The 25,911-nt window shown below is 33.8% G+C and overlaps 2 protein-coding genes, 2 non-coding genes and 1 pseudogene across 5 annotated transcripts; 3 read left to right on the top strand and 2 right to left on the bottom strand.

Annotated features, from left to right (window-relative positions):
- Nucleotides 1–755: 755 nt before the first annotated feature.
- LOC146902714 (transcription factor bHLH148 pseudogene) lies at nt 756–1,975 on the bottom strand (annotated as a pseudogene). Its single transcript, XR_015021745.1, has one exon. The product of XR_015021745.1 is annotated as a transcription factor bHLH148 pseudogene (transcript).
- Nucleotides 1,976–13,556: 11,581 nt separating this feature from the next.
- Nucleotides 13,557–18,925, top strand: MCM2 (minichromosome maintenance (MCM2/3/5) family protein). The gene is made up of 17 exons (XM_085736287.1): nt 13,557–13,823; nt 13,932–14,113; nt 14,548–14,717; nt 14,807–14,996; nt 15,083–15,302; nt 15,386–15,593; nt 15,857–15,991; nt 16,083–16,274; nt 16,355–16,527; nt 16,618–16,806; nt 16,896–17,012; nt 17,172–17,256; nt 17,333–17,470; nt 17,567–17,692; nt 17,787–17,969; nt 18,160–18,321; nt 18,400–18,925. Exons 1-17 carry the CDS (start codon nt 13,621–13,623, stop codon nt 18,514–18,516), a joined length of 2,790 nt encoding a protein of 929 aa, XP_085592413.1. The 5' UTR covers nt 13,557–13,620; the 3' UTR covers nt 18,517–18,925.
- Nucleotides 18,926–21,657: 2,732 nt separating this feature from the next.
- Nucleotides 21,658–22,369, bottom strand: CP1 (Ca2+-binding protein 1). Its single transcript, XM_085736288.1, has one exon. It carries the CDS (start codon nt 22,296–22,298, stop codon nt 21,807–21,809), a length of 492 nt encoding a protein of 163 aa, XP_085592414.1. The 5' UTR covers nt 22,299–22,369; the 3' UTR covers nt 21,658–21,806.
- A 1,896-nt stretch (nt 22,370–24,265) lies between these two features.
- Nucleotides 24,266–24,339, top strand: LOC146902711 (small nucleolar RNA R66). The gene has a single exon (XR_015024426.1). It is a non-coding gene; the product is annotated as a small nucleolar RNA R66 (small nucleolar RNA).
- A 64-nt stretch (nt 24,340–24,403) lies between these two features.
- On the top strand, nt 24,404–24,480 carry LOC146902710 (small nucleolar RNA snoR118). The gene has a single exon (XR_015024437.1). It is a non-coding gene; the product is annotated as a small nucleolar RNA snoR118 (small nucleolar RNA).
- The last annotated feature ends 1,431 nt before the right edge of the window (nt 24,481–25,911 follow it).

Here is a 25,911-nt window from a genome sequence, read left to right as displayed (position 1 = left end):
TGTCAAATGTCAGTTAGGTTGTAATAGGTGGTGGGGACGACAACTCACATGGCATGTTAGACCATTTCCTTGTGTCCAATAAGCTTGTATTTTGGCGCTTTCTTGAATGAATGAAAAACTTTATAGAAAGTGGAGTTTAGCCATTCGGTTCATTCAATTTCCATGAGAACCATGACACATACATCCACTTACTACTAGTATTTTTTTAGTACCTCCACATAATAACACCTAATTGCTCTGTGCTAAGTTGAGAAGAAGACCAATAAATTCTCATACATCAGCAATATCAGATAAACTCTGAACAATAAAAAGTCAAAACACTATATTTAGATTGTAGAAAATGACCACATGTAAATCTTAAACTTACCTGCTTATTGGTCCATTATTTTAGTGCAGTACTAGTAATAATTTATCAATAATTTTGGACTAGGAATGAATGCAGTAAGCCAGTAACTTTCTTATACTTTAAGGGAGAGGGTAACATTTGTTGAGTAAGGAAACGGGTACCTAAACGCTAAACCAACCTTTGATGGAGAGCCATGACCTATAACTAGAACTAGAACTAGAACTAGTACTCTTCAACGACAACCAATTCATTTCTTTCTTATAAACGTTACATTTTCAAGTTCCAAGAATTTAACCTTGTCGTTGGCAATTGAAAGATACCATTCCTATTCTCACAAACACTTCAAGCAATAAGTACGAGACTCATTAGTTACTCAAAAATAGAAAAATAAAACAAGGAGGGACATACGTACTCAACAGAAATATTTAGCTTAAGAGAGGCAAATAATAATAATAATTCACAATAATAAAATTTAAAAAATGGACACATGAATTGCCATATATTACATACAGGCCCAAAACCAAAAGTGTATCTTATGATGATATCTTATCAACCGGAACTGACGCCGGCGCCGGAAGTAGAAGCAGAAAGAAGGTTAAAAAGAGCACTCATGGCTCTAACCTGCATCTCAAGTGCAGGTATATAATCAATAGCTTCTTCAAGAATCACTGGTAATGGTTCCTTTTTGCAACCAGGAACTAACCCTCCAAGAAACCTTACTTTCCTCTGCACACTTGGTACCACCACCTTTCCCTTCAAACGGAAAACGTTGACCCTTGACTTCTTTGACCTACTTGACGGCAACGCCGTTACCCTATTAGGTTTTTTCTTCCTAAACTTGATCTTGAGCCGGGTCATTAGAATGGCCCGGCTCCAACGAGTTCTTCCTCTGGCCGTCACGGCCAGGGCTCTATCAGCGGCTTCTCGAACGGCTTTTCCTCGGCGCGGGGTTGATGAGTAGTTGACTCTTGCTATGGCTTGACGGAGCTTGGTGGAGTAGATTTGTTGTTGTGCTTGGGACTTCCATTTGGGGTTGATTTGAATTTGATCTTGTTGATGATGTTTTTGTGTCTTGTTCTTTCTTTTCTTTCTCCTTGTGTCACGTGATATGTCTGTGTTTGTTACTATGTTTGGTATTGTAGTAGATGGTGATGTCATTTGAGTACCTTGGCTTGAAGTAAAAATGGAAGAGAAACTGATTGTGGTTAGATTGTTGAGAGACTAGTGATGATTGTTTATTTTGTTTTTGTTGAAAAAAGGAAGTGAGTCAGAGAAATGAAGAAACCTATATTTGAGAGATGAAAGAAGAGTGAAGGTGGTTGAGTTGGAGTAGATGAGATGAATGAGAACGGAACGGGACGGAGTGGGTGAGGTGTCCCTGCAATTGGGAGGTTGAAGGAAGAACGTAACGGTGTGGGATACTTATAAAGGACTCACAAACACAACAATAATAGACTCATAGCTAGACTCACAATTACAAAGCACATGTCGTTTTCTCTTTGCCTTCAATTAAAGTGACAATGGAGAAAGAATATAAATGTAAGTGCAAAAAAAAAAACCAATTGGATAAAGTTTCGTGCTTAATGAGTTTCAATCAACCAAGCGTTAAAAAAAAAAGTAGAATTCAAGTACTCCCTCCCTCCTTGGAATAATTAGATGTCTCATTTGAGTTTACACATTTATTAAGGAAATGATCACGTTTCCCTGATCGTGAGCTTAACTCAACTAAGAGAAACATTACATAAAATATGTAGGGTTAAAGTTCAAACCTTAGACACATGTGAGACAGAGGGAATACTAATTAGAATAAATTGATCAAATTTTACTGGTCTTTATCGAACTCTAAATTAACAAGATTATTTTGTTTGAAAAGCAGAGAGTGAAGAAAACAAAATAAAAGTAGATATTAGATGGGTGCTCCAAAAGTAGCACATTGGTGGAGTTTAGAATAGTTTTTCTTTTGCAAGAATTCCTTCCCTTTTCTCTCACCTAATTAGTTGAGTTTAGTTATCGTTCACTCTTTTTTTATATTCACTTCATCTACAATTAGAAGATTATTTTAGAACATGTGTGATACTAGTTTGGTACCCGTGCGCATACGCACGGGTTAAAATCGAAACATTGTTTGAGATTTTGATTTAACAAATCATGTAACAAAAATTATTTGAAATGTTGTGTATGATTACACAATTTACTCACCCTGATTACAAAAAGGCATGCTACAAATTTTGACAAATTTGAAATGTTGACAAATTTTATTTCCACGTATTAATAAGGCATGCTACAAAAAATTACTCACCCTGATTACACTAAACCCTAGTCACAAGAAAACCAACCATAGATAAAGTACTACACATCATCATATGATAACGATTAACTAGCAATAGAAAAACCATACGGTTAATAGATTCAACATGCTTAGAAGCAAAACACACAAATACCACAATGATCACCGTTAATAATTTAACAAACGATCCAACAAGACCCTCCAAAATAAATAAACAGAACCTTAACTTGAAATAAAAATCAACGATGTGCTTAACCAACCCTAAAGTTATTTGAGTTATTTTGACGTTTCGGACAAACACTCACAAATTTGTTTCGTCCAGCATCGATAGATTCTTCCACACTCCCAATGCCAATGCTATCTATCACGATGTGAAGGGCACATTTACTCCACGCTCATGTTCTGATCAGCATCAAGAACATAGAGGTTGGGATATAAATCGCGAAAATCATTTAAATCCAACCAATTTTTCTAGAATATAACCAAATCACCTTTGTCCATGTGATGTTTTTGCACTCTTGTTAAAATAGAATGAAAACAAAAATTGCACAATCTTACCGAAATACTCCAGCATCGTTAAATCTATTTTGATTCAAAGATAAAAGATCAGTGCACCACAATATGGCTGCTCGAGAGTTGGAATAATTATATTCCTTTTGAAAGAAATTGAAATTAAGTGTTGGGACATTTTTTAATAAAAGTAAGTTAGAAAACCAATTAGATTGCGTATGCTTTCGCTGGCTCTGCCTAAACTCATAGTAATCATAATGTTTGAGATAATGGAACAGTTTTGGGGTCTGGATGCATTACACTTTGGTAGGAGTACTATGTAAGATTAATTAATTATACTATATCCAATTTCATAAAAAGATGAGCATTGAGCTATTAATTGGATAACCGTTAGATGAGTTTATGGTGTTGGCTTCCACTTATTGAGTGCATTATAAAACAAAGTATTAGGCCCACAAATTATTTGTTTTCATCCCTTGCAATGATTATTAGGTGTAATGTAATGATCCAAGAACATGGACAATAAACAATAGGGGTATGCATGTGCTATGTGGATTGTTTCTCTGGCACTTCCCGTATCCTCGGCTTTGTTTTGTTGTTTCTGGATATCTTTATTCCCTTTTCAGCTTCTTGACAACCATCAATATGCTACACTACACATTATTTCAAATGAAGGTCCCAGCCCCCTATATTGTAGTAGTAGTAGTATCAATTTAATTCTCAATAATTTTGTAATTAATTAAGCCTATGAGGAAGCTTGAATGTGATGTTTGTCCTTTTCTCTGTTCTTATTACCTTCCACCATGTTCCTATTCGTTCATTGTGCTATGACACTACGAATGAAAATTTAGGACTCTGTCCCTACTTCAATTGGTGAAGCTCGGGACTCGAGGGATACTAGAAAATAAGGTTACAATTACACATAAAAATAAGTTTCCAATTCCAAATGAAAGGCTAAAACTAAATGTTGTACAAGTGAAAGTTGATAAACTAAGTGTAAGTTTACTTATGCGGTGATAAAAATTGATCTTGAATAAATTGACTTGATAATATTGTAGAAGTCAATAAATTTGTGTTTAAAATAATTTGTGTTTGGATTTAACGATAAATTCTAAATTTAAACCTAACATTAATCATAGAAGTCAAATGTTATAAATTCTAACTTCAATTAGAAGAGCAAAATCAATTCTCATATAAATGAAACATAATAAAATCAATTCTACAACATTTTGAATCACTTTTGACCCTCTAAATTAAAATCAAACATATGCTAAGGCGAACACTCTATTTTTCATAAACTTCAAGATGATATTACATGGTTGGATGGTTTATTTTACTATGATCTTTAGGTGGAGAAGCGTGTTAGATGATATACGATGAACCGGTGATTAAAATTTGTTAACTGATCTAACAATGATCCAGATTATTTTATTGAGTAGAAAAATAGAAGAAATTCATGATATTAATTTTTATCGCAACAACCGAAACCATGACTCAATTGATGTTTGTAGAAAAAATTAAGAGAAATAATTATCAGTACTTGAAAATCCAACTTACATTTTTTTATCTTCAGATTTTTGCTGAATCAACATTGACTAACAGAGAGTCTCAGATGTAAGAATATTAAAAACTCTAAACTTTTAATTAAAGTTAATGACATATTAAAATTTTGAACAATTTTTAAGTATCAAGATACCATAAATTATGAGACACTTCTTCACTCTAATAATAACACCATACTTTATCCCCGTAAATTTGATAGCCATAAGCACAATCTTCAATCTCACATGTGTATAATGGGAACATCCAACAAGAATTGTTCAATGTTCATAATAACCATGTACTATTTTGAAAAGCAAAATCACTACAAGGTATGATTACATGCCAGAGAGGCTGTTTCCCTTGTGTGAGACACCGGCCGTAAGACAGTGAACATCAAAGAGATGGAATAGGTGTTTAAAAGAAGAATAAGAAGAAAAAGCAAGGTGCTCATGACTAAGGGTATATTATTTTAAGGGGTGAATAAATGAGTAGTTTTTTAAATAAGTAATGGTACTTGAAAAATTATTTTTGTGACAATTTTGAGACAATTTTCTTATTCTTCTCTTATTTTATTGGACAAAAACAATATATATAGAGAGTGAAAGAGAGATAGAGAAAATAAGAACATAACAAGAGTATTAGATAAAGTTGTTTGATTGTCTCAAATCCAATCATTTCTCTATTTTTATATTGAATAACAAGTAATTAAAAACATACACAAATGAATTAAGTATGGAATTAATATTCTTTATGAATTAAGTATGGAATTAATATTCTTTTATTATGTTGAAAGTTAATTTATATTTTTAACTTAAAAAAAGAAAAGGAATAATTAAACTTTTTTTTGAGAGAAGAATAATAATTAAACGTGTTTATTATAATTAAGCATGAAATATTATAATTTAGAGTGTAAAATATTCTGTAGTTTGAAATTCTATCAGTCCAAATACTTTTGAACATCGAGAGTTGCCTTGTGGACACCGGCAAGTACCGGATCCATATTCAATAACGAGGGGAGTTTGAGGATCAAAACACTGATGAGTTAAGACACAATTTCATATGACACTTGAAAGAATCAAAGAAATCTCATTCCCTCATCTATGACTGCATGGTTATATTAAAGAGTCGTGTTAACTTAAGAACTAAAAGATAAATTTTTAACCCTCTAAAATACTAAATGTATAATTTCTAAAAAAAATGTTTCTATATTCTGGTTTTTTAACGTGTGACCTGAATGGTGGTGGAGCCACCACAGTAAACGGTGGCCTATGGAGTATGGAGACTATGGTTCTACTAAAATCTTAAAAAAAATAAAAAATAGAGCAATGATATTTGAACAACCATTTGCTAACAACTTTTATGACAACCTCATTTTTCTCTCTTCTCATTGATCAAAAACAATGGAGAGAGAAAAAGGAAGAGAGAGTAAGAATATAATGTGAGTATGAGAGATAAAGTTGTTTAAAAATTGTCAAAAAATGTTGTACAAATATCATTTCTCTAAAAAATAACACATGACATGTCTCACCATAGAAACAAATAGGGTGTCCTATTAATTTACGCAATGACACACCACTGGTTTAGATGCTAGTATATATTGTCATTTGCCATATCATTTTATATCCCATAGATTATCATGCACTTTCTGTTGTTTTTTGGATTTTCAAACTGTTAAATTTGAATTTCCAAAATTCTATCATCTACCGAAGTTGTTACTAGGTTGAGTCACGACCAGGTCGCTCTCTTTAAGACGTTTCGTGGCACTACCCAAAGTTGTGCAAGGTAGACTATAAACCACGCCGCCTCCAGGATAAAACAAGCCCAGCTACAACTGTTCGATTAACTACTGCACTGTAGAAAAATCGTTCGAGAATTACACCCTCAAAATATGGCTCAATCGTTTGATCGAAGCCACTCGATACGGTACGTAACCGCTCTATTCGAAACCGTTCAAATTAATATGGTATTATTACCATTCTATTATGGTGCTGAGACCACTCAAATATGGTGTTATCACCATTCTAACTTCTCCAAAACATGAATATGGCACTACGACCACTCAAATATGGTGATACCACCATTTCTCTTTAAAATAATATATATATACTGTTAAGATCATTCTTTAATATGATCTTAATAGTACTCTATATTCCGAAGAATCATATATTATCGAAGGGACTATGAACTTAAGACCAAGGGACTATGGTCTTAAGAACACTCTTAATACCGAAGGGACAGAAAGGAGTAGAAGCAGAAGAAACTTGTTAAAAACAAGTCGGAGGGAGAAGAGAGGAAAAAACACAGGAAGCATCGACTGTGAATTTTCGGTGCAAAGAATCAAATGGGGCGAGCTCTCCTTTTATAGGGAGAGTTTGTAACAAAAAATGAGTGACTTGGGGATTAAGTCTGCTTAATCCTTAAGCAAACGCGTTTTGTTTCTTAATTGGATATATCCGGAAGTTTCTGGATATGCTTTTGGATCGGGTCGGATCGTAACAAATTATTTGTTACGCGTAGCGCTTACGGATAATGATTAAATTAATTAATTAATTAATTTAACATTTTCAAGTGACAAAAAAAAATATATCAATTTTTTTTTTAAGCGTTCACCCGTTCACAAAATTGGGTACCCCAAGGGCACACCCTTGGAGGTCACTTTTCCCATATATAAACACTTACTAGTTGGGGTGACCCTTCAATGTGGGACATTTTTAAGTCACACCCACACACTAGTTTTTTCATAGTGTTTTTCTTTCCAATTTTCTTCACTAGAATTAACTAGTGTTCCAACAATCCCCCACTTGACTTCAAAATGGTTTCGAGAAATAACGTAAAACGTTTCCATAAGATTTGCTAATATACAAAGGTGTCGCCAACAACTTGAACCTTAGCATAGTGGAAGGTATTCTGATTTAACAAGAGTTGCTTACAGCATTGAACTCTATCTCAGACATAGAATCCACACACAAACCTTTTCATAGGTGTATTCTAAAAGCCCGTGTGTTTTAAGGCCCTGCACGTGTATCCCGGTTTTAACGAATGCTCTAGGAATTCTGCCTCGAAATTCCATAGGACTGGCCTAAGTTCCACATTCGTATAGGTGAGTCTATCAAGGGTACTCCTGTAGCTGTGTACCCCACTCAACATAGAGTATAGATCTCATTAAGAGTTACTATTACCTCATCCTTCTTTCGCTGCAGGATCATGCTTTTTATATTCTTTCTCTCATAGCATGTTCTACCACTTCATGACTTGTTTTTACCCATTGAACCTATTTCTTGGGATCTCCATTCATGTAGGTCGGGTTACCATCACTTGTGGGCTATAGGCATTAGTCCCATCCTACTGGATGTTTCTTGGACTTTCTCTCTATTAAGTCCTTTCGTCAAAGGATCAGCTAAGTTTTCATTCGTACGTACAAAATCAACTCTAACCGCTCCATTTAGAGATACACTCTCTAATCGTGCTATGTTTTCGCCTTATCTGTCGTCTCTTACCATTGTAATAACGATTCTTAATCTTTGCAATAGCCGCGGTACTATCGCAATGAATTAACACAGCCGGTAACGGTTTCTCCCATGAAGGGATTAGCAAGAATCTTAGCCAACTTGCTTCTTCACTAGTTTTCTCTAGTGTTCTCTTCTCAGATTCATTCCATAGTGGACTGAGTCAATATCATTTGTTTTAACAAACAACTCCTCTAGTGATGCTCAATGTGCAAACACTAGTCGCTAAATATTCATCTGAAAGATGTTCTATTTTATATCTTGTACCATTTAAGTACAATATGTTACTCCTAGTGAAGTAATCTTAGAGTCATAGTCTTCTCAAGACACCTCATGACTCTTTCTATAGCATGGCAATGCTTCCCATCCGTCTACTAGTAAACTTGCACAAGAGTTTCACGACATTGACAATGTCGGATCTAATACATTCAGTGGCATACCTAAGTGTTGCCAATGATGCTCGTATATTCTGTTTTTCTAATTCCATATCAAGTGTTCTTACACTTGGATCATAATATGTGATTGCAAGTTTACGGTGAAATAATTACATTTCTTTAAGATCTTCTCAACTTTGTGAGATTTATCAAAAAAGTTATCTTTTCTGATCTAGTAATCTTGAAACCAAGAATTACTTCAATTTTTTTTGTTTAGGTCTTTCTTATCAATGTTGTTGATAAACAATGATTTCACATAATTCATAACATGAATCTTTAAATCAAATATGAGCAAGTCGTCTTCATAGAGACATATGATCGTGCAAATATTATTTGTCACTTTCATTCACTTTATACTCATTCGATAACATTAGAATGTCAAATTTTTTCATGCCATTCCTCAAGAGTTTATTTTAGACCATTCAAATAATTATCTAACTTACAGACCTTGTTTTCTTGTCCATGAATTGCAAAAATTTTCACGTTGTTCCATATAGACTTGTTCTTCTAGTTCACCATAAAAAGGCAACTTTCACATCCATTTGGAGTACTATCGAGTTATAAACGGCGGCTAAAGGGACTAGTACTCTTATGGATATGATTTTCGTGACTGGTGAATGAATGTCGAAGAAGTCTATATTTTTCTCTTTGTCTAAAACCTTTGACTACAAGGAAAGCCTTGTATTCATCAACCGTACCATCAGGTTTTAGTTCCTTTTTCCAAAATCCAAATACAACCGATTGGTTTTGCAACTATGAGACAAGTCAAGTGTCATGTTTTTGTTAGACTCTAGAAAATTCATTTCATCGTTTATTGTTTTTGCCATAATTCAGCATCCAATGAGGATATAACTTCTTTAAGGCTTAATGAATCTTCTTCCAATGTATAAACCAAGTTCATACTCTTTAGCAATTTTAGCTTTCTTACCTCCTTGAGGTTCTATAACATGTCGTATGATGTTTTCATAACTATTTCTAATTACATGAATGTGATTAGATATAGTGCCCCCACTAGTTCTTAATTTTTAGAAGGGATTTTATTTTACCCCCACTAATGTCGTGCTCCCATTAGAGCCCCCACTAGTGCCTCCACTATTCTTTAGTTAAAGGGGTAAATATTTACATAGAATTCGGCATCTTTTAAATTCTATGATCACTTTAACATTTAGGTCATAAAGCCTATATGTTTCGTTATTTATCGCATACCCGATGAATACATATTCATAGGCTCTACTAGTGAGTTCAACTCTCTTGGGGTCCAGGATCTAAATATAGTCCAGACAATCCCAAGTTCAAAATAAGACAAGTTGGATTGTCTTTTCTTCAAAAATTTCTTAATTGGAATTTTTGTTCTTAGACTTGGGTACTCTGTAAATTTCAATTTCGTTATAAAAAATTGAACATTCAAGCATATCAATTTTATTTTTCCAAAGTTCACAGTCATCAATAAATATGATAAAAATATCATTTTATCATTTCTAATTTATGTGTCATCAAATTAACACATATCATTATGTTTAAAGATTCATATTCTCTAATTCTGATTTATATGAACTTTTGGTTCATATATCTTGACTGCAATAAATAAAATTGTCTAACCATATAACTTGGAATTAAGTCCAAGTTACTCAAGTTTAAAATTAATCGCTTGTTCATGAGTCAAATATTAAAATCACACAACTAATAAAATAGAAGGAGAATTTTAATTCTTAATATACCATAAAAAGGTAGTCTTTTCCAATAAAAATACAAGTACAAGTCAATAGACCTGTTCTTATAGGATCAAAATCTTAAAATAATTTGAGTGCTCAAGTTTATACCCGTCTACCAAAAATTGGTGCTCCAATAATAGTTATAATAAATAACTTATTAAATATATATATATTATTGCTTTAATTTACCAACAGTAAATCAATTCATATTCTGTACAGAGACAATTTTTGGTAGAGTAGGCACCGTAGCATAATCCTTTTTTTTTCATTTGTTATTGAATAAAAACAATATGTGCGTGTCAGTAAGTTTCATCCAAGAAACTTTTGATTACATCAATAACAAAATAACAACTTCACGTTATTTTCTTTTCCGTTCAAATATTTTCTTAAGTTTTGTAACAAACTTGTCTGTTTTATGATTATCAATGATAATCTTAAACTTTTTAGTGTTGTTGTTATAACAACAACAAACACTTCATTGTCAGTCGAAATATGTAATTCTTATAGCTTGATTTATCCATAATTTATTTAGGGACAATTTAATCTCAATAAGTAACATCTCCGGTAGACATAGCAGATTGAAACGTCTTAAAATTGTTGTTTTTTGGATTTTCAAACTGTTAAATTTGAATTTCCAAAATTCTATCATCTACCGAAGTTGTTACTAGGTTGAGTCACGACCAGGTCGCTCTCTTTAAGACGTTTCGTGGCACTACCCAAAGTTGTGCAAGGTAGACTATAAACCACGCCGCCTCCAGGATAAAACAAGCCCAGCTACAACTGTTCGATTAACTACTGCACTGTAGAAAAATCGTTCGAGAATTACACCCTCAAAATATGGCTCAATCGTTTGATCGAAGCCACTCGATACGGTACGTAACCGCTCTATTCGAAACCGTTCAAATTAATATGGTATTATTACCGTTCTATTATGGTGCTGAGACCACTCAAATATGGTGTTATCACCATTCTAACTTCTCCAAAACATGAATATGGCACTACGACCACTCAAATATGGTGATACCACCATTTCTCTTTAAAATAATATATATATACTGTTAAGATCATTCTTTAATATGATCTTAATAGTACTCTATATTCCGAAGAATCATATATTATCGAAGGGACTATGAACTTAAGACCAAGGGACTATGGTCTTAAGAACACTCTTAATACCGAAGGGACAGAAAGGAGTAGAAGCAGAAGAAACTTGTTAAAAACAAGTCGGAGGGAGAAGAGAGGAAAAAACACAGGAAGCATCGACTGTGAATTTTCGGTGCAAAGAATCAAATGGGGCGAGCTCTCCTTTTATAGGGAGAGTTTGTAACAAAAAACGAGTGACTTGGGGATTAAGTCTGCTTAATCCTTAAGCAAACGCGTTTTGTTTCTTAATTGGATATATCCGGAAGTTTCTGGATATGCTTTTGGATCGGGTCGGATCGTAACAAATTATTTGTTACGCGTAGCGCTTACGGATAATGATTAAATTAATTAATTAATTAATTTAACATTTTCAAGTGACAAAAAAATATATATCAATTTTTTTTTTAAGCATTCACCCGTTCACAAAATTGGGTACCCCAAGGGCACACCCTTGGAGGTCACTTTTCCCATATATAAACACTTACTAGTTGGGGTGACCCTTCAATGTGGGACATTTTTAAGTCACACCCACACACTAGTTTTTTCATAGTGTTTTTCTTTCCAATTTTCTTCACTAGAATTAACTAGTGTTCCAACACTTTCTGTTTATACTGTAATTTTTTAGGGCGAGCTAGTATGCCAGAAATTATAATCTTGCAAAATGGATAGCTAAATAAAACTTTGACATTGATATTAATTAACCACAAAGCATGTACTCTTGGAGAGCTGTGATTTCTTAATACAATACTGATAATGTAAGTTTAACTATCAAGTTTGAGATCTTTTTGGGTTGAATTTTTCATAAATAACTAATATTGAGACACAGCATATGTTGAATCCCCTGCTATGGTGTTGTTATTTGGAAATGAACAAGAGTTTTGATGTCCATATAAGAGAAGACAAGAGTTATAAATTTGTCTACCACATAATACAATGTTCAAATGCAAAAGTAGAAAGCTAAAGAAAAGTGAATAAAAATGTGCCGGTGTAAGTTGCACAGGTTTCAATTCAAATCCAAGTCCTCGTTCTACTTACAGATGTATAAAAGATTTTGAGCGATGAGAGTAGCACTAAATTTATGTGTTCATCTTTATGTGCGTATGATATTAAACTGTGTAGTCTGTTATTAAAAAAGTCTTAAAGATTTCAATTGTTGATTATGGTTCCCCTTAAGATGAAATTCTAGCTCTTTGGTCCCAAGAGCATAAGTTAGCCTATATCAAAATGAAAGAAATAAATTTGAATCTACTGCGGGTCAATCGTTTTTTTTAAGGAAGGTCATTTTTTGGTGGTGGTTCGAACTCCGGACCTTGCATATTTTATGCATTGTCAGCTAAGCTCACGAGGACTTAAGGAAGGTCTAATCAAAATTTTAAGGCTAAACATCTTTTTCTAAACATTAAGTTACATATTTCATATGTTTAACTATGTTACAAATTGCACAATGTGCTGCCAAAATAAGCTAACACACATTGTACGAATGATATATTCGTGGCATGAACAATTAAAGATATTGAACTCGCAAGACCTTCAAACCATACATAATTCTACAAACTGGTCTAAAAACAATGTTGAGAACAAATTTGTTTATTCATTTTAAATATAATCCTTCAAACAAAGACTTTCTTGCAAATTTTAATAACCTGAATAAGCAAATTTATTCTCAAAATTGTTTTTAGACTATGTCAAAAGTTTATACAATGTCAATCAATTTTATAAATTGTGTCAAAGTTTTTACACCATCAATCAATAATAACAGTTTGATTATTGAAAATGTTTAACTTTTATCAAAACCACTTTTAAAGTCACACATAATTGATTGCATGCACTTAAGCAACTTTTTACTACTTAAAGTGTCAATATTTTCTACTTTTTTTAATAAAAAAAAAAAAGTTGGATTAAAAGGGAAGCTGCAAAGCCCAAAAATAGAAAAAGCCCAATGATTTGGGGCAACCTGGGCCGGATATCGGAAGCACGCTAAAGCCCAACAATAGAATTGGCGCCAACGTTTTCGCGCCAAAATCAGAGAGCCCCACCAGCACCCATTGATAACCCTTGGAACTTCCAACCCTAAACACATAATCGAATTCTTCAGAGTGAAACTGAAATTGAAACAGTTCAGAGCTAGAAGAGAAGAATCATGGATCCTGAAAATCCTGCATCAACCCCCGATTCACCTACCTCACCTTCCGCCGGTTTTAACACCGATCAACTTCCTCACACTCACACCAGCCGCGCATCTGAAGACGATGAAGCTTCCGTTGATCCCGATATCATCCGCGACGAACCCGATCCAGAGGAAGAGGAAGATGGAGAAGATCTCTACAATGATAACTTTCTCGAGTCAGTTCCTCTATTTCTCTTTTTTTCATTTCTCACTTCATTTCTGCAATTTTTTTAAATTTATGTTGTTGATTTAATTGATTTAATGAATTGATGATTGTTGAACAGTGATTATCAGAGGATGGGTGAAGCCGATCAGTTCGAATCGGTTGGGTTGGATGATTCGGTTGAGGATGAGAGAGATTTTGATCAGATCATGGAGGATCGTAGAGCTGCTGAGATTGAACTTGATACTCGTGATGGCCGCGCTTCCAATCGCTCTAAACTTCCTCAGCTTCTCCATGACGGAGGTAAACCATTTCTCTTTCATTTCATTTCATTTCATTTCATTTCGTTTAGTTTTGATCAATTATTCATGCTTAGTTACTACTATTTAGGGTTTAGGTTGAATTATTGTTTGTGATTAAAATTGATCAAAATTGTTTGCAAATGCTATGTTTTTTAGGCAACTTCACTCTGGCGTTGTTTATTTATGTATAACTATTGAATGAATTGATACTAATTTTGGGGAAATTGGTTGTATTGTAATTTGTTAGTGACGGTTTTTCTGATTGTTTTTTAGAATGAACATGGATTAGGATATATCATAATTCGCTCTGGTTAACAGTTATATGCTTATTTTATGCGAATTAGGGAGAAATACTTAGATTTATTGTTGGTTTAGTTTTTGGCTTATAATGACTTATAAGATGTTGGTTGTTGATATGTGAACTTTGTATTGCAGATACGGATGATGACAGTTACAGGCCCTCTAAAAGGGCCAGAGCTGATCACAGGTCTTCTGCACCGAGCGACGATGATCTTGATGGGATGAATAGTTCACCTGGAAGGTCACAAAGACACTCAAGGGAGGATAATCCAACTACTGATCAAAATGAGGATGATCAATATGAGGTACTTTCAGTTTTGAATTACTTTTTTCTTTAGAAATAGATATTTTAGCAGCTATCTTGTTATTTTATTTACGGGGTCATTGAATGTAGGAGGATTTTGATGATGAAGCTGGGTATGAGATGTACCGTGTTCAAGGAACTCTTAGAGAATGGGTTACAAGAGATGAAGTGCGCCGTTTCATAGCCAGGAAATTCAAGGATTTCTTACTCTCTTACGTCAACCCAAAGAATGAACATGGAGACTTTGAATATGTGCGTCTGATAAGTGAAATGGTGTCAGGTAATGCATTTTCAACAAGATTTGTAGTTGCAACAGTCATCAGTATCTTCTTTGCACCAGCTAATTTATTGTGTCTTTTATTGTAGCTAACAAGTGCAGTTTGGAGATAGATTACAAGCAGTTTATCTATGTCCATCCCAACATTGCCATTTGGCTAGCTGATGCACCTCATTCTGTTTTAGAAGTAATGGAAGATGTTGCTAAAAGTGTTGTCTTTAACTTGCATGCAAATTACAAACATATACATCAAAAGATATATGTTCGCATTACCAACTTACCAGTTTATGACCAGATTCGAAATATCAGGTAACATAAAAAAACCAACTGATATATTACACTCCCATATCTTCCATTGGATGAGAAACTAATAGTTGCCTTATATCGAGCAGGCAGATCCATTTGAATACAATGATTCGAATTGGGGGAGTTGTAACCAGGCGCTCTGGAGTTTTCCCCCAGTTGCAACAGGTTAAGTATGACTGTGGCAAATGTGGGGCAGTTTTGGGACCATTTTTTCAGAATTCTTATTCAGAGGTGAAAGTTGGTTCCTGTCCTGAGTGTCAATCAAAAGGACCGTTCACTGTCAATATTGAACAGGTACTTCCTTTCAAATCCTTGGGATTTCAAACCAAAGTTTTGCAAAATAAGTTAAGAAGGAGGACATTGAAATAGCCCAATTCATATTGATTATTGTTCTTCACTTTGACTGGGCTAAATGACAGCATAAGACTTGCCAAATTTAGATGTACTGTAGCATGATTAACGAATTATAGAACTTTTTTGGATTTTTTGTGACTAAATAAGTTGACAGCTAATATTTCTATAAAAAGTAACATTTATTTTTTACTTCTATACTATAGACAATTTACAGGAATTTTCAAAAGCTCACTCTTCAAGAGAGCCCTGGAATAGTTCCTGCAGGACGACTGCCGAGATACAAGGAAGTGATACTATTGAATGATCTGATTGACTGTGCTCGACCTGGAGAAGAGATTGTAAGATCCTCTACTTTGACTTGTTTATATTGGCCGTGGGTGTTCTGTAATGATTTTCTTATTCTGTCTATATTCTGATAAAAAAATTCAGGAGGTCACAGGTGTTTATACTAATAACTTCGACTTGTCCCTGAACACAAAGAATGGTTTTCCGGTGTTTTCCACTGTTGTTGAGGCTAATTATGTTACAAAGAAGCAAGACCTCTTCTCTGCCTACAAACTTACACAGGAAGACAAAGAGGAGATTGAAAATTTGGGCAAAGACCCCCGAATTGGAGAAAGGGTTTGTTCCTTAGAACTTCTAGTTGTATTTTTTTTTCCATTTAATTATTTGTTGTTGATGGGCTATAAATTGAATTTCAGATTATCAAGTCCATTGCTCCATCAATCTATGGTCACGATGATATAAAAACTGCAATAGCCTTAGCTATGTTTGGAGGTCAAGAAAAGAATGTTGAAGGGAAGCATAGACTACGAGGAGACATAAATGTTCTTCTTCTCGGTGATCCAGGAACAGCGAAGTCTCAATTTCTTAAGTATAAACTTATCCTTTGTTATTTATAGTCTTCTTTTAATTTTTAATGGTGATCAATTAGTTATTAAATATTACACAATTCTGCTGTCAGATATGTTGAAAAAACTGGACAGAGAGCTGTATACACCACTGGCAAAGGGGCATCTGCTGTGGGTCTCACAGCTGCAGTCCACAAAGATCCAGTCACAAGGGAATGGACCCTTGAGGGGGGAGCCCTTGTTCTAGCTGACAGAGGAATTTGTCTCATTGATGAATTTGACAAGATGAATGACCAGGATCGGTAGGAAAATAGATATTGTAGTCTTTTATGTTATTTCTGATTATCGTATGTTTTCAGTTATGCTTTACCACTAAGATAAATATTATCAGGGTAAGTATCCATGAAGCCATGGAGCAGCAGAGCATAAGCATATCAAAAGCTGGAATTGTCACATCTCTTCAGGCACGCTGTTCTGTCATTGCTGCTGCCAATCCAATTGGAGGGAGGTAAGCAAATATGCAAGGTTACTGTTCATCAGTGTCCAAACCAAGACTTCATCTTCTATGTCAAACATATTGAAAGATATTGAATCAACTACTGATTACTAATATATGGTTTAGTTTCAATTTTATGAGGTTTCTAATTGAACTCTGTTGGATTCGCAGATATGATTCATCAAAATTGTTTACTCAAAACGTTGAATTGACAGATCCTATTATTTCTCGTTTCGATATCCTCTGCGTTGTGAAGGTAATGTTTAAATTCATCGATACTTCTATAAACTCTTTAACTTGTTCATATATTGATTGAGTTCTTGATTTTACAGGATGTAGTTGATCCAGTCACTGATGAAATGCTTGCAAAGTTTGTTGTTGACAGTCACTTCAAGTCACAACCTAAGGGTGGTAACAATGACTCTGTGAGCGAGTCCCAAGATGCATCTGGCATGCCAACTGACCCAGAGGTCCTCACTAAATTCCTGCTGCTGCCAGTAACATCAATTTAAGGTAAACTTAGACTGTGTCTTCTGTGACTCAAAACATTTTTGGTTTGCTTGCAGATACTTCCTCAAGATCTGTTGAAGAAGTACGTTACATATGCCAAGTTGAATGTTTTCCCAAGGTTACATGATGCTGATTTGAATAAACTTTCACATGTATACGCAGAACTGCGGAAGGAATCATCAGTAATGTCCTGTCTCTTTTTACTTAACGAAATTTTGCTTGTGGTTATTATTTGTAAGGGTTTCAGTAACATGCTGCTCTTATTCTCTTGTTTAGCACGGACAAGGAGTCCCCATCGCTGTAAGGCACATTGAATCAATGATAAGGATGTCTGAAGCCCATGCGCGAATGCATCTCAGACAGCATGTCATACAAGAGGATGTGGACATGGCAATTCGTGTACTACTTGACTCATTCATTTCTACCCAAAAGTTTGGGGTGCAGAAAGCACTGCAAAAGGTATGGAAAAACAATCTGCATCAGAATTCTATGAAATGCAAATAATATTGACATATTCTTACAAATTACTTTTTCTTTTGGCATTTTTATTTATTTATATGCCATCACATTACTATAGTGATTTTGATTGGCATTCATGGAATTTGTACTGGACAAATGCTCTTCCTAAAATACGGTCTTGATATTGCAGAGCTTTAGAAAGTATATGACTTTCAAGAAAGACTATAATGATATGCTCATTTATATTCTCCGTGGGCTCGTAACCAATGCTTTGCATTTGGAAGACATTCTCACTGGATCTACATCAAGTCTAACCCATGTAGATATCAAAGTAGATGATCTCTCCTTCAAGGTAATTAACACTAGTCCTTTATGTTTGTTTTCTAACTGAGGTAATTGTCGCTGACTGTCGTTTTGTTTGACACTGCAGGCTCAAGAGCATGAAATATATGATCTGACACCCTTCTTCAACAGCAGCATATTTTCAAATGCCAATTTTGAATTGGATAAAGAACGAGGAGTTATCAGACATTATCTCACTAGGTGAAAATAGAGTGCATCTATCCCCTTGTTCAACAGCAACCAATTTTCAAATGCCAGTTTTGTATTGGATGAAGAACGAGGAGTGATCAGACATAACCCTAGGTGAACGTAGAGTGCATCTATGGATTTATTTTTGGTCCTATTCTATATTAGTCTGATTGGACCTTTGAATGTTATGTATTTGCTTTATTTTATTCATGCTTTATATATTTTAACCTAATAGCCACTGGGTTTGGGGCCAGTATGGTGCCCGGTGCCTGTTGGATTGTGGATCGTCTGCCAATTTAAAAAGTTTTTGAATCGTTGGCATATATGATGCCAATATCAAGAGATTTCTCTTAAAAAAACAGAACAGTCAAGAAAGAGTGGAATAGATGTAATTGGAAAAAAAAAACTTTCAAGTTTTTTCATCATATCTACATCTTTGGTCAACCTTAACGCTCATAGATGCAATGTTGCTAAGTAGCCTGTGAGTATGTGATGGGTTCTATTGTGGACACTCCGTGTTGGCTATATTCATGTGCATTTTAAAACGATTACAAGAGAAAGTTGGTACGAGCGTAATACTTGAGGGTGTAACGAACGAGTTTTTATGGTCTAGAGATTGCAGTTAGTTTTTTTTTTTTTTCTGAAAGAACAGTGCAGTGTTATTGACATACTACACTAGTACTAGTATAAACAATATAAAAGTGTCAAAACTCAGAAAAAGGACAAAAATCTCAAATTATTTTGTCTAATATAGTTTTTAAAAAAAAAATTTAAAACAGAAGAATTAGTAACAGGGTATCTGGGTTTGGCTATAAAATAGAGAATTTCAAACTTAATTGGAAGAAGAAAAAAAACAGAATTTCAAACTTAAATCCAAGTCGCATTGAGTGAGAACGGAAAGTCTAAGCCTCTCTTATACCTCATCTGGCAAAAAAATAACTATCTTTGTTGCGCTATATGTTCTGGTCTAGTGTCGGTTGTTCCATTATAATTAGTTACGGTATACAAGACCTAACCTGAATCGACAATCCAACATGCTTTCAAGCTAATTGAACAAAGATTGAATCATTCAAAATTTGAATGAGTATTTGCTTCAAAATTTGATTTTGTGTTCATTTTATAATATAGTATTAAATATAATTTGTCTAATGTCTAAAATAGACCATCATTGTGACTTAAAAAAATGGACAAACGTCATAAGTGGTCGAATATGCACGGTATTTCTTTACATTTAAGTTTATACCTCAATCGAAAATCTCATGTTTCACATGTGGGACGACTTGAAACCAATGGTGGTTTTTCTAGGTTCAAGTTTATTTTCTGAAAAATAATAATATTTTAGCTTTTTTCCTTGAATAGAACCCATCACATATTCAAGGAAAAAACTTAATTTTCTATTGCGATTTCCTCTCTCTTCATGTATGAAATCACCATTGTTGGCAATAGAAAATTAAGTTTTGGTTGAAGGAGTGGTGATCATGTGTGGAAGGTCCTTCAAAAACAAAAATGTGTGGAAGGTCATCAACAGAGATGCAAGATAGATAACCTTCACATCATAATGTACTTATACGTCTTCAAACTGGTTGCAAAACTCCTTATACATATAGTTGTTGAGCAATTTATATATGCATTCCATCGTGACTTTTAGCATTTTCCCTTTTGCAATTCTCCTTTGTTAGAAAATTATCCCCAAAGTTGGACCTACCTCGACACTTCCTGCACCCTAAAATTGACAACCGAAAAATTTAGAGTTGTCTAAATTCATGACATATTACTTTAATTAATACTACATACATCATTACCGGTTGGCTATCTTCCTCTTGCATGGGTTCACTATCTTTCCTTGTATTTATGGTATTAGTGAATACACTACTACGTTGTTAAATTACTATTCTATTTTTTTTTATTTAGAGCATTTTTCTTTATGTGTGAAATGATAAAAAATTCCATTCATTATGGATCAGACGAATATATAATAATAAAAAAGAAAAAGTTTTCACAATGATATTGGGATCTAAAGTTGACCTTATATAGTGCAATATCAAGACAAGCCCCTAAGCAAGAAGAATATCAGGGACGTGCTTATTGGTCTTAAGAACTACCCTTGAAAATGACACTTTTGAAAAGTAACCCATGATCAACATCTTTTTATAGATACAATTTTGAATGTAGTTTTTATTTTCTTTTTTTTTGTTCATAGGTTATCACCATCAAAGGTGTATCACACACTAAATACGATGTCTCTCTCAACTAAGAATGAAACATTGGATTACTTTGTTATGAGAGTCTAGACTCTCAACTCCAATCCATCAATATTGATGTTGAATGTAGTTTTTTTAGTAACGGAATTTATCACTTGCATATTTAATTGAATGATAGTACGAGTTTGTTTGGATTCTAGAGCAAGATAAAACAGTTTCGATTCTTAAGAGGAAAGGCTCAAAAGTTACGATTCAAGCAAGGCTAAAACATTTTGCCAGCCGAAACCATTACTAAATTATTAAATCGTAGTGTACTTATAGTGCAAGAAATAAACAATTCAAATCAAGTAACCGAAAAAGCACACGGGGTTTACGTTGTTTCGCATCCCATCTGTTATTCGTAGATTGAATTGTTAAGCATAGATAAACTGTTAATGAAGCACACACAATTTTTTCATTTGCCCATCAGACAGTCCTAATATGTTTCAGTTTCTTGTGTAACAGCAATAAATTCAAATCCCTGTAATACTAGTTCTTAGGGGAAATGAGAGGTTTATCACCATGTGATATATACTATGGGACTAAAGAACTCAAATAAAGTAATGAAATTTTATTATGAGACCACCACTTATTCTACAATCTACACGATAAAGAAACATATTGAAGGTTGAGTATCTGAACTCGTTTGAATTAAGAGATAAAAAATTGTGGGTTTTGACTTTAAAATCCAAATTTAACGATTACCAATACTAACGTTTGTTATTAAAAAAAAAAAAAAAAAAAACATTGGTAAAGGAACGAATGAAATTGGTTGATTGCAATCCTTCTTTACGTCTTCTGTGAAACACTAACCATGTACAGGTTGTTTATTTTGTGTATTTTTAATTTGACATGCGTGCCATGCGATGAATTCTTTATTATCAAAACCAACAAAAACTCTGAAATTTCATCTCAAATTGAAGCAATTAAGAGCAAAATTCATTCATAGGAATAGGAATACATTCCTTAACAATTTCACATCCTATCGATCAACAAACACAATACACCTCCCTATAATCAATCCAAAATCATTGAGTAACACATGAAATGAAATTAATTAATTGAATCAATTAGCTGGTACAAAATGATCAAGAGCTAATAAACGAATCAAACCATCGAAGCTAACGCCACCGTTTTGATCACCACCACCAAGCTTAATCATAGCCTTAATCTCTTCATCAGTAGCATCAAAACCAGCCCAAGCCATATAATTCTTCAAATCTCCATGACTAAGCTTACCATCACAATCTCTATCCATCACCTTGAACACATCTTCCATGGCCCCACATCCCAACGCTCTCTTTTCTCCATTGTTTCCGCTAACCACCCGCTCGAATTCCTCGTACTCCACGAATCCATCCTTGTTGGTGTCCGCCACCGACATCATGGCACTGATTGCATCGTCTCCTCCATTCACGCCACCTGTGACTGTGGCGTAGAATGAACGGAGGTCATCACGGCTTATTTTGCCGTCGCAATCGGTGTCAAGAATGTCGAATGCCGGTCGGAAATCGGTTTTGCTAGGTTGTGGGCGGAGGCTACGGCCAGATGGACACATGATGATGTTTTTTTGTGTTTTGAAGAAAAATATGAATGTGTTTCTGTTGTGTTGGTTTTGGTGGCTATGTACTCCCTCCGTTTCAAAATATAAGCAAAATTCACTTTTTAGGTTCATTCATTTAATGATGTACATGGTTCATAATATGGACCACATACATCATTAAATGAATGAACCTAAAAAGTGAATTTTGCTTATATTTTGAAACGGAGGGAGTATTTGAGTTTGGCTATTACGTGTGTGTTGAATAAATAGGGGGTTCCGAGAATTTGGGGACCCACACAATTGGGAACGCATATGCATAGAATCGATTCTTAGTAAGACATGGAACACGGGACTTGGGCAGCAAGGTGTTGGACTTTGTAAACTTTTTCGACTTTTCGTGGAATATGTTGATTTTGTTACGTGTGTCATGACATCATTGATTTGTTTGTTTGTCATGCTGGTTGTGGTAAATTGTTATGCTACGCAGTGTTCCTTCACTTTGTCGACATTAACAAAGAAGAAAAAGTTAAATAGTGATCACGAGATGCCATGAACAAATTGAAAGTGAAGAAATAATGTTAGGAAGCAAAAGCTATCACTAACAAACTATGATAAAACAAAGAATTCTAAGCTAAAAGATAAAGAAGAATAAAACTAAATAAGATAAAATAAAATAACTTTTCATTTCTTTGTCTTGCATAGTGTCTCAAAGACACTATATATAGGAAGCCTAATGGATAATAACCCCAATAGGTCTAAAGACTAAAAACCTAGTTAAGAGGTCCAACTAGAAACAACTAAAAAAAAGACAAACTAATATAATTTTACTCTTAAACTAAATAACTAAATTATTCGTTTAAGTCTAATCGCACTCTCTAACTAATAATGTCAATCAACATATTCGGTTAGTAATAAAAGAGTTGACTCATCATGTGGAAATATCTCAAACCGTTTGACAAGGACCTATAACTTAAGTTCGACCTGCTTAACCTTTTTAGTGAAAGTTTTGGATTTAGATTTTTTTTCACAAAGGGTTTAGATTGTTTTAAAAGTTTATTTAACGTTTTTTTAAAAAAATATTTAACTTTTTTTAAATTGGCAGAATATATATTTTAAATATTTTAATAATAGATTTTTATTCTGAAAATATCAAATTGGTGGAGAGTTGTTTGATAATTTTGAGAGATTTGATATCAAATTGGTGGAGAGAGCTGTTTCATAATTTTGAGAGAATTGTTTTAAATAGAAAATTATGTGGCCAATAAATGTTGACTCAGTTGTTAAGTAGTCGATTCATTCGCAAGACCATAGGTTCAATTGTCGATGACAAAATATATTTGGTTGATGATACATACATAAATAACATGTATAATGACATTTAAACACCATAAATAAAAAAATGCATGAATTAAATTTGATTTTAAGAAGATTGTGAGGTTGGGGTGTGGGTGGGGGGGGGGGTACGAAGTAGTATTTATTTCCGCTGGATTACTAGGTCATCCTACATGAGTGGGCCGTTTATTAAGAATTAGAAAGGAAGGGTAAACTCGTAATAAACGAACCAAACGAGGGTTTTATTGTCTTTTCAGCAGATGAAAAACCCTAATTCAACCATCCCCCACTATAAATTTCACAAGAACGCCTCCATCCTCATATTGTAATTGTAGATGCAGAAAACCCTTTTTATCTTTCGTCGTCCATGTAATTAGCTATGTAGTTTTATTTATCAGTTTATAAATTTTAGTATTGCCTCTTGAGATGTCATTGATTGATATTCAATTGATTAATGGTTAATCTCATCTATCTATGATATGATAATAAGAGGCATAGATTTTTTGCAGCCGTGTTGAGTCACTTCACCTTCGTTTTTTTCCACAGGTGCAGTGAATAAACAGACTGTTAAATCTCTTAATTCCCCAATTTTTGTGAATTTTCTATTTTGTAGTATTAACAATTTTATATTTGGGTAAAAAAATGTTGGATCCTATGATGGCATGAAATCTTTGAGACCTGAATCTTTAATTTGATGTCAGCTATAAGCATACTCACTGAGGATCCATTTAATTATATTTATCTCATTTAATTTGTTAATTACTTATTTTGCATAATAATATATGAATATGAATGATGAATAAGCACTGGGCTCTGAGCATATAATTTGATGCACATTGCTAGCCTAGAAAGCTATATCTGACTCTTTATGTTCTTAACCCATTAATTAGGGTAGCTTCACTTCAATTACGGACTGATCTTGTTTATTTATTATTAAACACGGCAGTATAAAATTTATCCTATATGCCAGTGTCCTAGTTTTGAAAACATTAGTATGTATGTAATATGGAGATAATATTCTCAAATGCTGAATATTTTGTTAAATTTAATTTTGACTGTCAAATTTGGTTCAGTAGGTCCTTTACTTTTGCGTGTGTGGTTCAATTGGTTCCGTAATAGAGTATTTTGATGTAGGTGTTGTAATACTTGTAATTACTTTTCTAAATCAGCCTATGACATCAAATCTGTAAGTATTTACGTTTTGTTTTGTTTAGTGGAGAACCAGATATGGGGGAAAATTGGTTCGGACAAAGGGATTAGAGAGTCTATGGAGGAGTCTTTGGAGATATGCTACTATTGTTCTTGAAACTGTAGGTGCCTCAGATTTTGTTGATATGAAATATCAACCAATTTAACATTTGTAATTCTATTAACAGTTTAACATTTATAATTCTATTAACAGTTTAACATTTGAGAAAGTATAACACAATGTTGTTTTGTTGAAGATAATTAGTTTGATTGTAACACTTTGTAATACTGATTAATCAAACTCAATTTGTTTTATTGCTCAATATGGAATGTCTTATTTTATCAATTTTGATATAGGAGTTGTCATGTCATTTCCGAAAACGAGGTTAATGCTAATTCAAATACACTTGTAAAATAACTTTCTCCCAAGACATGGTAAACAATCTCATTAAATTAATCCTGCGGAAAACATTTAGTGCACATTTTGTGAAATTAATTACATTGAAGAAGAGAATCCATTTAAATGAATGATGAAGAAACACTGGGCTCTGAACATATGATTTGATGGACATTTATAGCCTAGGTTTCAAAATAATCTCTCTGTATTTAAATGAGTGATGAAGAAGTGAATCCATTTAAATGAATGATGAAGAATTCATTTAAATGTATGTATAACGAATGGTCATAATTTCAAAATAATCCATTAAATTATTTTCAAAATAATCTGTGTATTTTTCATACTATTTTGAAGGACAGTTATGACTATTCGTGATTAATTTATGGACTAAAATGACTATTACCTATAATTTCCTCTAATTTGTGTTAACTTTGTTCATTGGTGGTCTTTTACGGTTATGACTATTCGTTATTAATGGGCGAATATGACTATTACCTTTTGTAATTTCCTCCCATTTGTGTTCACTCGGCTCATTGGTGGACTATGGTCGTTTTGACAATTGTATTCAATGAAAATGTTGAGTTTGTGTTATCAACTTCTCGGAAATTTCATGATGAATTCCAGCCAGTTTAAGGATTTTGATTGTATAACTGTGGCATGAAAAGCATTTTGTGTTTTGATTATTATGGTCGATAGATCAATTTTACACGC

Source organism: Medicago sativa, chromosome 8, assembly GCF_051527215.1.
Source record: "Medicago sativa cultivar Bolivia chromosome 8, Bolivia_mono, whole genome shotgun sequence".
NCBI classification, from domain to species: Eukaryota; Viridiplantae; Streptophyta; class Magnoliopsida; order Fabales; family Fabaceae; genus Medicago; species Medicago sativa.
Note: the sequence above shows the minus strand (reverse complement) of the source record. Positions and strands in the feature narration are given on the sequence as shown.

Coding starts and splice junctions, on each gene's coding strand:
- CP1 (XM_085736288.1), bottom strand. CDS start 22,298: ATGTGTCCATCTGGCCGTAGCCTCCGCCCACAACCTAGCAAAACCGAT.
- MCM2 (XM_085736287.1), top strand. CDS start 13,621: ATGGATCCTGAAAATCCTGCATCAACCCCCGATTCACCTACCTCACCT. Junction 15,992..16,082: donor CTCGACCTGGAGAAGAGATT/GTAAGATCCTCT, acceptor AAAAAAATTCAG/GAGGTCACAGGTGTTTATAC. Junction 16,275..16,354: donor ACCCCCGAATTGGAGAAAGG/GTTTGTTCCTTA, acceptor ATTGAATTTCAG/ATTATCAAGTCCATTGCTCC.